The sequence below is a fragment of the Medicago sativa genome, chromosome 6 (assembly GCF_051527215.1).
Source record: "Medicago sativa cultivar Bolivia chromosome 6, Bolivia_mono, whole genome shotgun sequence".
Classification (NCBI taxonomy): domain Eukaryota; kingdom Viridiplantae; phylum Streptophyta; class Magnoliopsida; order Fabales; family Fabaceae; genus Medicago; species Medicago sativa.
The window spans coordinates 27,049,449-27,061,367 of NC_140754.1; the positions used below are offsets into that span (position 1 = coordinate 27,049,449).

General features: G+C 35.3%; 1 protein-coding gene across 1 annotated transcript; it reads left to right on the top strand.

Annotated features, from left to right (window-relative positions):
• The first annotated feature begins 1,943 nt into the window (after nucleotides 1-1,943).
• On the top strand, nucleotides 1,944-10,928 carry LOC146914259 (PH, RCC1 and FYVE domains-containing protein 1-like). Its single transcript, XM_085717139.1, has 9 exons — nucleotides 1,944-2,452; nucleotides 5,478-5,564; nucleotides 5,796-5,885; nucleotides 6,024-6,110; nucleotides 6,212-6,331; nucleotides 6,461-8,548; nucleotides 8,889-9,035; nucleotides 9,622-10,160; nucleotides 10,298-10,928. Exons 1-9 carry the CDS (start codon nucleotides 2,402-2,404, stop codon nucleotides 10,449-10,451), a joined length of 3,363 nt encoding a protein of 1,120 aa, XP_085573265.1. The 5' UTR covers nucleotides 1,944-2,401; the 3' UTR covers nucleotides 10,452-10,928.
• The last annotated feature ends 991 nt before the right edge of the window (nucleotides 10,929-11,919 follow it).

Genomic DNA, 11,919 nt, shown 5'->3' on the forward strand with positions numbered 1-11,919 from the left:
TTGGAATGTGAATTGTAACATGAATTGGCTTTGGCGCCTTAAAGTACCAGCAAAACTCCAACACTTTCTATGACTTTGTTTTCATAATGCTCTCCCTATTAATGCATGTCGGCATCATTGCAACATGGTAGCTTCTTCAAGCTGCACCTGTTGCTCTTCACCCATTGATGATATTCTTCACTGTTTACGTGATTGCCCGCACTCTAAAGAGCTTTGGCTCCGCTTGAATATGGGGCTTTATAATAATTTTTTCTCTGAATTTGATATCAAGGTTTGGCTCAATGAGATGAGAAATGGTACTTTCTCTATTCTATTTGTTACAGGAGTATGGTATGCTTGCTGTTGGAGAAACAATACTATTTTTAGGATCAACATTGACGCATTCAAGATGTGGTGCAAAAGACATTTTTGTTACACGATGAATGCATTTCTTACTATCCCAATCTTGGTTCGGACCCACACTCATCGCACCTCTTAGCTCATTGGACCCTCCTCCAGAAGGTACACTCAAACTCAATATTGATGTTAGCTTTCTAGAATATTTTGGTTGTTTAGGTGCTGGTGGTGTTGTTCGCAACCACGATGGAGATTGGATTGCTGGTTTTTCTCACTATGAAATTGGAGGTGATGTGTTATTAGCTGAGTTACGTGCTAGCCAGATATGTCTTGATTTTTGTAGTAAAAAAGGTTATGTCAACAATATTTGTGAGAATGATTGTTTGGAAGCAGTATACCTGATTATTGATGGTCGTGATCTACCTTGCACACTTATGCTACTGTCATCCTTCATATTAGAGATGGTTTGCATGGAAATGGAAATACAACATTGGTGCATGTTCATAGGAAACAAAATATGTGTGCAGATTTTATAGTTAAGGAAGTATCACATGCAAACTGCTCTTCTCATTTGAACTGTCATCTGCCTGGCATGGAATCTCTCATCCTGAGAGATAAGCTTGGAACTTAATTTCATCTCTCCCTTTTTTCTTTTTCTTTTTGCCTCGTTACTTTGTAACACTACCAAAAATAGAACATTTAAGGAGCTAAAGCTTTGAGATGATTTTTAGAACTTAAATATTTATAGAATCAAAAACTCATTTAACATTAAAAATACGATGACATTGTCTTGACGACTAAAATGTCTAAAAAACACATTTATTTATTTTTGACAAAAATAAAAAATATTCATTTAAATTGAGAGAGTATAACCACAACTATTCAACATTGCTAAAAACGTATAAGATCAATGTATAAGATCATCTCAAAAAAATGTAAAAGATGAATACGGGACAAACGCACATGACTCAAATTCAACGACAAAATACTTACAAATAAATATGATAAAATCAAAATGGACGGAATACATATGCCTCCACATCTACAACGATGATGACTCAAATTATTGATTGAATCTGTAATTAATTAAAGCTGATCTTTCAGTATGAACCAAACAAACACCACTACAAGATGCTAAATCAAACAATATGTCACACAATGAACAACACTCCACTCAAACAAGATGACTTATTTCATATCAAAAATTGATCTAAAACCAACTTACTAACGAAGAAAATAAAGAGTATTACTAATGAGTTCTTCGCGACATTGAGGACTCTAAATTTAGAAATTATTCTTCAAAAAGTTAAATATAAATTTTAATGCATTAAGTACATTCATTTTTATAAAATCTTATTAATAAAGGACGCATGTTAGCATTTTCCGACAATAATAAAAAAGTGAAACCAGAGAAATAAAATATGGACAGACTTTACACTACATACCTTTTTTTTTCTTTTTTTCAAACTATATACTTTATTAATTAATGTACTTCATCCCCATTTATTTATTTGATTTTTTTTTCCTTAAAAACAAATTGGACAGAATTTTCTTCAACTTTGACTAGTTACACTTTTTTCAATCTCCCTTTCATAACCTCTTTCTGTGTCTTTTCATTTTCATTTAGTTTTTTCTTTTGTTATTCATTTTCTGTCTTTTTTTTGTTCCCTTCACCGGAGCTTCCTTTCCTCACCGGAATTCCTATCCTCACCCCCTTTTGCAAAACCCACACCCACCACCCTTTTGCAAAACCCGGTTCAAAACTCATCTTTTTCACCAATCCAAGTCAATTTCATGAACTGGGTTTGACTTGGAATCATCAATGAATTTTCTGAAGTTTTGATTTTTCCAAAAAAGAGTGATTTTTCAACGTTTCTCTGTGTTTTAGAGAGAGAAAAAAAAGTGAGTTTTGATTTTTAGAGAGAGAGAGGTTTTGGTTGCTTTGATGCGAAGGTGAATGGTTGTGCAGAGAAAAAGAAGTGGTTGGAGTTGTTGTTTATGATGACCGGAGGTCCGGTTAGGGATCGGAGACGGTGGCGGTGTTTCGGTGAAGATTTTGCATTGAATGGCAGATCTTGTTAACTTAGGGAATGCTGCTGATCGTAACATTGAGCAAGTAAGTTTTTGTTTTCTCTCTCTAGAACGATTATTTTAAGTGACAATTACCACCTAAAACTCACACACAACTGCGAGGTCTTAGGTTTGAACCTCGGTGACAGGGTTAATATATCAATATCCGCGTTGTCAGTTGAGTTAGGTCTTACAGACCCTCTTGAAAGGTTGTTAGTTTGGAGTAAGTAGTTATGTTTTTGTTTTCTCTCTCTAGAATGGTTATTTGTTTTCCCCGTAGACGATGTGACAAATACCACCTAAAACTCACAACTAGGAGGTCTTAGGTTTGAACCTGAGTGACAGGGTTCAATATATCAATATCGGCGTTGTCAGTTGAGTTAGGTCTGGTCTTACAGACCCCTTTAGAAAGGTTATTAGTTTGGAGTACGTAGTTATTTTGGTCCGTGAATATGTCAGGGGCCAATGCTATAGTTAAGTGTAGCAAAATTGGCTTTTCCAGTTGAGCTAGGCGTTAGGGACTCTTGTTATTAGTTTGCAATCATTTTAGTCATTGAATTTGTTAAAGCTAATGCTATAGTCCTTGGATTTACCAAAATTATAAAAATATATTTGGATGTGTCTTTTGTTAGTTATATTAGTTATATTGATTATCAAATGTGCTTTTCCGTCTCTCGTAAAGGTTGTTAGTTATCAATGCTATAAACCTCAAATATAGCAAACTTATAAAAAAATATGTTTGAATGTGTGTTTAGTTTGATGTGTTTTCCGTTAATTAGTTTTGTTGTTGGTTGTTGTCTTCAATTAGTTTTGGTGTTAATCAAGAGTTTGATAGAGGGGTAAGTTAAGTCTAGTCAAGAATCGTCCATTCAGGAATCGAATTCGGGTTTAATTAGTTGGTTTAACCCATCAAATTACTATCAGAAGATATAGTTTCTGTTTGGATAAAAGACTTTATTTGCAACTTATAGTATAAGCGCTTTTCATATATAAACGATTATAAGCTATTTCCATAAAAAAAGATTAAACAAAGTCAAAATAATACATAAGATGTTTTCGTAAGTTATCATGGAGAGCTTATGAAAATAAGCTAAAAACAACTTATGAACATGTCATAAGTTGTTTTCATGAGTTCCCCAGAGACTCGCAAGTGCTTATGCTAGTGGATAAGCTCAAATAAGTCAATCCAAACAAGCCCACGCTCGGTGATGTTTTTGTAATTGTAATCTAGTACATTCAAAGAATTATGTGGAGAAAAGTACAGTGAGGGACTATAATGACAGTGCCTCACATATTTAAGTGTGGAAGTTACCAATTGTTGTGTCCAAATAGCAATTTTTGTTTCAGTTTTTATAGTGATATGCAAATGGTTGATGGTTTTTGTTGACTAAGAATGTTTTGATTGTGTATGTGTGTGTGTTGCTTGTTTGGAATAATACACGAGTGCTTTGAAGGATAGAAGAATAGTGCTGTTACATAGCGGCTATAGCTTACTGGAATTTGATTAAGTCATTATTGTTCCATGATATGTTATTTAGTACGAAAAGTTGTCAAATAGCGTCTATAGCACTATTGCATAGCGGAATTTAAACAAACCAGTATTTTTTATTTTTTTATTTTTTTATTTTTTTGTATTAAGTAAAGAGATACTGGCATGTATGTTTGTGTTTGAATGGAATGCGGATAGATGTATTTGAGTAGCATGGTTTTAAACTATGAAGCACGAACACGTAGTACATGTACAGGTGTGATACGACTCGGATACGCGGTTACGGAAATAGATGTCTTTTGATGCCATATTATAATGTTAAAATTATAATGATAAAATTCGAAGTTGTCACACTTGAGAGTCAATGTAAACTGGTGAAACTCGGACATGTAAACTCGACTCGTAAAGTCGTAGAGTCGCTAATTCAAAATAACGTTCTGAAGCTTACCATACTGTACTTACAGATGCACGATTCAAAATGATGAACAAATACATAAATTACAAGTTAAGTTCACAAAGCATGATTGGTTTAAAAGCAATGAATTAGTTGACAAATCACAAGGGTCAAATTTATCAAAAAGTGAAGAATGGTGGGACTGAGTTCCCCTTCCCCTCATTTGAGCTGGTTTCAACTTCGTAAAGCTAGGATACTGTAATAGGATACTGTAATGGGATAATGATATTGTAGGATAATGCTTATTGATGAAGTAGAATACCGACACTAGGAATAACTTCCATACGAGAGTTTACAAACCAGACATAATTGATAACTGTCAGAAATGTACAAATAACTGCTGGAAATTAAACAATCCTCTGAGATTTAGAAAGCCTCCTCGTCTCTCCTAATCCAACCAACATAATAAAACAACATAGTAACACTAAATGTCCATCTTTATTCTACTTAATACATGTAAGTAAACTATATTGGCCTGCTAACAACTCATTCAATCATCCTCAAACTAATGATTCTATGCAAGTTACTGACTCTTCTCGAGTTTATACAGAAACAGTTTTGTACGTAAGTTAACTCAATTTTGATATCTGGAGTTTTAAACTCATGACTCTGAGCTAATTAGAGTTTGAGAACAATGACAAAACGTTTTGGTGCAGAATTTTATTGTTATCTTGGGCTGTTTCAAATGGGATACTTAACTTTACATCAATGTTATTGTATTCACTTTTGGCAAATTGAATTTCGTGTACCTGAACAAGTGATTGCACTAACCGAACCTTTTATCACCTAGTTCTAAGTTGAAGTCAAATAATATAATTATCTATTCAAATTGAGTCAGATATGTTTGTTTATATGAAATATCTGTAGTCATTACAACATTTCCGACCTTTGGATTAGGTCACAGTATTAAGAAGGGACAGATACTTTTCATGGAGATTGAATCAATGTTGTAATTTACTGGATTGTTTATGGAATTTCACAACATTTACAATAATATATATAAAAGGGCTTCTTAAACACTTCCTTTTCTTCATTCCTCCGCCCTAATTAATGTCTATCTTATATTAACTCTGCTCTATTTTTTTGTTCCTTTTTTCTGGTTTACAATGCTACCTTTTCATCCTGCAGGCACTGATTGCTTTGAAAAAGGGTGCTCAACTTCTTAAATATGGTCGTAAGGGAAAGCCAAAATTTTGTCCATTTAGACTCTCTCCTGTAAGTTAAATGAAAGCTTTTCTCATGATTTGTTTTTGGATTCTCTATTTTGTTTCCTTTCAACCTGGTTGAACATACTGGTCGTGTTTCATTAATGCTCTAGGAAAGATTGGTTCTTTTGATGTTCTCTGATGTTATAATTATTTGAGTGATATAGTACGCAAATTCTTTTAATTTGTGTTTTGAATATTATATTCCCTGCATACGATAATCTTTAATCTACAACGGCAGGATGGATCATCTTTAATCTGGATTTCAAGTGGCGGCGAAAAAAAACTGAAGTTATCTTCTGTCTCAAGAATCATTCCTGGACAAAGAACTGTAAGATTTCTATACTTATATATAGTTAATATCATACCATGCATAGAATTCTTTGTAGTTAATGAAGTGATTTGATCAATTGTTCCATAAGCTTATACTCCTCTTTTTTCTATTTTAAATTTGTTAATCTTTGTGCAGGCTGTTTTCCAACGGTACCTGCGTCCTGAAAAGGATTATGTGTCTTTTTCACTTATTTATAATAACGGAAAGCGGTCTCTTGATTTGGTTAGTGACAGTTTATGTGACTCCATGGTTAACTACATCATTATTGTTGTTTTTTCATTTTTTTGTATTTTCCATTATAATAATTTTTGGGTTGTTTTCAGATTTGCAAAGATAAAGTTGAGGCAGATGTGTGGATTTCTGGTCTCAAAAAACTGATATCCTCAGGTCAAGGTGGTCGGTCTAAAATTGATGGATGGAGTGATGGTGGCCTCAATCTTGATGTAAATACACACCAACTTGTTAAAATTCATTTTTAGTCCTGTACCTTGCCATGTTTTTTCTACTATATATATGGCCTCAATTTTGATGTAAAGTTTGCTTATAATCCATTTTTTCTCAATTAATTTCAGGATAGCAAAGATTTAACATCCAATAGTCCAAGTGGAAGTTCAGCTAGTGCATCACTAGACATCAGTTCTCCTGACATTTCTGTGAGTCTTCCAAGCACATCACCGAACTCCTATCGGCCTGACAATACCTTGAATTCTGAAAGATCACATGCACGATCAGAGTCAACAAATATGCAAGTAAAAGGATCTGGTACTGATACTGTTCGTGTTAGTGTTTCAAGTGCCACATCTAGTCATGGATCAGCACCAGATGACTACGATGCTCTTGCAGATGTGTATATATGGGGGGAAATTATCTGCGAAAACGTCAAAGTCGGTGCAGATAAAAGTGTCCATCATTTCAGCCCAAGGGCAGATGTTCTTCTCCCGAAACCACTGGAATCAAATGTAGTTTTAGATGTACAACATATAGCATGTGGTGTTAGACATGCTTCGTTAGTCACTAGGCAAGGTGAAGTTTTTACGTGGGGTGAAGAATCAGGAGGACGTCTTGGCCATGGTGTTGGGAAGAATCTGGTTCAACCTCGTCTAGTTGAAGCGTTGACTTCTACAACTGTTGACTTTGTTGCATGTGGGGAGTTTCATTCCTGCGCTGTTACGATGACCGGGGAACTATATACATGGGGTGATGGTACTCATAATGCTGGGTTGCTTGGTCATGGCTCTAATGCTAGTCATTGGATACCGAAGAGAATTGGAGGTCCGTTAGATGGACTTCAAGTTTCCTTTGTTGCTTGCGGTCCATGGCACACAGCCTTGATTACTTCAACTGGGAAGCTGTTTACATTCGGCGATGGAACTTTCGGTGTCTTGGGACACGGAGATAGGGAAAATGTTTCATATCCTAGAGAAGTGGACTCATTATTAGGGTTGAGAACAATAGCCGTTGCATGTGGAGTGTGGCATACTGCAGCTGTTGTAGAGGTTATCGCAACACAATCTATTGCTAGTTTATCATCAGGTAAATTGTTTACTTGGGGTGATGGAGACAAAAATCGCCTCGGGCATGGGGACAAGGAGTCACGGCTTAAACCAACTTGCGTGCCTGCAATTATTGATTACGATTTTAAAAAAATTGCTTGTGGGCACAGTTTGACAGTAGGGCTGACTACATCCGGTCGTGTTTTTACCATGGGAAGTACTGTTTACGGTCAGCTCGGGAATCCTCAGTCCGATGGAAAGCTTCCGTCCTTGGTTGGTGATAAGATTGCGTTGGAATCCGTTGAAGAAATTTCTTGTGGTGCATATCATGTGGCTGTTTTAACATCCAAAAATGAAGTTTATACTTGGGGTAAAGGTTCAAATGGGAGATTAGGTCATGGAGATCTTGAAGATAGAAAAATGCCAACTTTGGTTGAAGCTTTGAAGGATCGACATGTGAAATATATTGCATGTGGTTCAAATTACTCTGCCGCCATTTGCCTTCATAAGTGGGTATCTGGTGCTGAGCAGTCTCAGTGTTCTGCTTGTAGGCAAGCATTTGGTTTCACTCGAAAGCGGCACAATTGTTATAATTGTGGGCTTGTGCACTGCCATTCATGCAGTTCAAAGAAAGCATTAAGAGCGGCACTTGCTCCTAATCCTGACAAGCACTACCGCGTGTGTGATTCTTGTTACGCCAAATTGAGCAAGGTTGCAGAAGCTAACAATAATAATCGGAGGAATGCTTTGCCGCGTCTTTCGGGTGAAAACAAGGACAGGTTAGACAAGTCTGAGCTAAGAGTGTCCAAGGCTCTTATTCCTTCAAACATGGATTTAATAAAGCAGCTAGATAATAAGGCAGCAAAACAAGGAAAGAAATCCGATACATTCTCGCTTGCTCGCAACTCACAGACGCCTTTGCTACAGCTGAAAGATGTTGTCTTTGCCACTGCTGCTGATCTGAGACGAACAACTCCAAGACCGGTTATTGCACCGTCGGGAGTAAGTACTAGATCCGCATCCCCTTTCTCTAGAAGATCAAGCCCTCCTCGTTCAGCTACGCCTATTCCAACAATGTCTGGTCTTTCGTTTTCCAAAAATATTGCTGATAGTTTGAAGAAAACAAATGAACTTTTGAATAAAGAAGTGCAGAAGTTACATGCTCAGGTACAATTTTTGTTTTCCTTTTGGTGCACAGCAAGTAGTCGAAGTTCCCTTCATTAACATTGCTATCATAGTGTGTCTCGATTTGAAAATCGTGGTTAAGGATGTTCAAAATCGTGGTAAATTTTGTTCAATGGATTGTTAAGGACTTGCGACACCTTACTATATTCATTAACCATACACTTAACATGATTAAATTCATATTCGAACTACATTAACCATATAAATTGTTGTCGGAGTTTGATGTCAAATTTGTGTCAAAATACCATTTCTCTTATTTATGTTGTATATTCTTTCATACTTTCTATAGTGTCGAGAAAAGTCTAATTATATATATCATTAGGTCGAGAGCCTGAAAAACAAATGTGAACGGCAAGAATTAGAGGTTCAAAGGTCAGCAAAAAAGACTCAAGAAGCTATGGCACTAGCTACCGAGGAGTCTACTAAATGCAAAGCTGCAAAACAAGTTATAAAGTCACTTACGGCACAGGTTTGTTTTCTGTTTAATTTTCTTCTTTTTGAGTCTTTCAAATGGTGTATTATGCTGAAATTCTTTCTTATTTGCAGCTTCATTTTAATTTTGACGTCATTTTCATTTGAATAGAATGAACATCCTAGAAAAAAAAAATTAACATCCTGATGAAACCATGTATAAGATATGGAAGTTACGTCTATATCTTTTCTATCGGTAACAAGATATTTAGGACTCAGTTTTTGAGGAATAGCGTTATTTATCATTCATCATCTTGTTTCATAGATTTAAAACTTGATTTTCATTCTTTTTTTTTCTGTTTTGGTCGGTTAACTGGTTTATTAAAAATTGCATCGTTTTATTTGTTGAGACTTATGCAGGCCAGGCTCTGATACCAAATTGAATAGTTTAGAATGATTAACTGGCATTACACAAAGGAGATGTAAATTGAATCAAAAGAAATTGAATCAATAATGTTAATTAGAGAGAATAATTATAATTATGACTATAATTAACACCCTTGTCGTATTCAGAGTACATTTGTTTCCTTCTTTTTCTCTCATGCACTGTATAGTACGGCTGTTTGACACAAACATTATTTCAGCTCAAAGATCTAGCTGAGAAGCTTCCACCTGAAGCTTATGATGCTGATAACATTAGACCAGCTTACCTACCAAATGGTCTTGAGTCGAACGGCATCCACTATCCGGATACAAATGGGGATCAGGACTTGAGGGCGGAATCAATCAGTGGCTCAAGTTTGGCCTCCATAGGACTTGAATCCTCTCTGTTCAACAGAACAGCCCGTGATTTGCCTGGAGCCTATGGAACTAATCTCCACCAGCAAATCCGGGGCGTCGTAACCTCTAACGGGACCAGTAATCATCCAGATGTGAAATTGCCGAGTGGGAGCGGTGTGATTCAGTCAAGCAGTAGTAGCTTGTCAGATATTGTTGAAGGGAGGGATTCTGGGAATTTCCGTGATGACGAGGGTGGTTTGAAATCGACAAATGCTGCACTGGCTACTAATAGCAGTAATAATCGAGTTGATGCAGAATGGATTGAACAGTATGAACCTGGTGTCTATATAACACTGGTGGCCATGCATGATGGAACAAGAGATCTGAAACGAGTACGATTCAGGTAAGAAAAATCTTCCACGCGACCAAGTTATCTTTATCCATTTCAACTGCTATATTTTGCTTCCCAGTAAGATGTTTAATTGTCTTGTAATAGTTGAACTATATATCTTACATATTTGATGGTAAATGTAATTGCAGCCGGAGGCGATTTGGAGAGAACCAAGCCGAGAATTGGTGGTCAGAGAACAAAGACAAGGTATACGAAAAATACAACGTTCGTAGCGTGGACAAGTCTTCTAGCCAAGGAGCGCATAAGGCAGAGGGTGCTGGTTCTCCTGCTTCCCAAACATAGGTAAAGTAGAGGAAGGAAAATTATACATTAACCCCTTTTATCGCAACGAGGAAGTTGTAGAGAAGCACAGATTAATATGAAGAAACCTCGAATCCTTCCTCTTGCGTAATTATGTTTAAAGCCATCAAATTCGGAAGTCTGCATAATCTCGTGGTGCTTCAATTGATATTTGATTTGACCCAGACTCGGACAATTTTACTAGTTGACTGGAGAGTTTAACAATCATGGTTATGTGTACCTTGTTTTCTTCTCAATCTTATTTATTTTTGGCAGAGGCCATTTATATATTTGTTGTAGTGCAGTGTATATAAAATAAAATAACCAGTTCACATAATTTTGGTGCAGGAACCACCCCTACTTATTTAACCTTTTTATTTTCTGTCTGTACATTTTATTGCCTTATGAATATTCTATGGATTCAAATGTATACATGATGATAGTTGTTATATCATTCATTCATTTTTTTTTCTTCCTAAAGAGGTAATATTGTACTTGGTACATAATTGGTTGGTCATTGCAACCCTTTTCTAAACAAAATAAAGAGAAATGAGACCATCTCTAATGGTAGTATCTATCTCCATAAGACTTGGTACTTAATAGGTACCACCGTTGGGGGAAATTTTTTTTAGTACTTAATGGATTGAAGGTCTCAACTAAGACCTCACTTTATTGGCAGGTCCCACATATCTTTAATATTTAAAAAATAAAATGTAATGATATATAGGTCTTGTTTAAGAAATTTGTGTGAGATGTTGGGTTGCTTGAATTGAGTGTTTCCGAGATGCAACTGTTAAAAAATTGTAAATGAGTACACAAGAGATTCGTTTAAGTAGTTGATATCAAAGTTTTGATGTCAAATACGGTATCTTTTGATTTTTATGTGTATTTTTGAAATATGTGTAACTAGTAGAAGATAGAAAGTAAGAGACAGATATAGATAAATTTATAAAATGTCACAAATGGTGTCTATATTTTGATGTTTAAATTACACAACTGCAAAATAAATTGTTCCCATTAGTGTTAAAATACTTGTAAAGATGTCTTTTGGTGCAATTTTAATATTCATGTGAAACTTTGAATGATTGTAATAATGCTAGGTTCTTAATTCTTATGAGTCATAGTAATCTGTGACCATTTACTTAGATGATAGATTGGGATTGAGAGATAATTTGGTGATGCAATTTGATAGATAAATTGTCCAAAGAAACATGCAAATTTTACTCTCTTTTTTTAACTCTAATTACTTTTGATTAATTGAAAATAATTGTTTCCAAGTTTTTGATTTGGACATTCACATCAAGATATGGGACATATGTCAATGTGATTTTTTTCTTAGTTCTTAACTGACATGAGTTATAGTAAAATGTATATTAAGAAACTATAAAATATTTTTATAAATTTTATATTTTTTTAATTACAAAATTTGTTTGTTAATTCAAGTGTCGACATCTTAAAGATATTCAAGGAT

Excerpts from the sequence above, each read along its gene's own strand:
- LOC146914259 (XM_085717139.1), top strand. The coding sequence starts at position 2,402 with ATGGCAGATCTTGTTAACTTAGGGAATGCTGCTGATCGTAACATTGAG. Across the intron at positions 2,453-5,477 it reads CTGATCGTAACATTGAGCAA|GCACTGATTGCTTTGAAAAA; the intron begins GTAAGTTTTTGT and ends TTCATCCTGCAG. Across the intron at positions 9,036-9,621 it reads TAAAGTCACTTACGGCACAG|CTCAAAGATCTAGCTGAGAA; the intron begins GTTTGTTTTCTG and ends ACATTATTTCAG.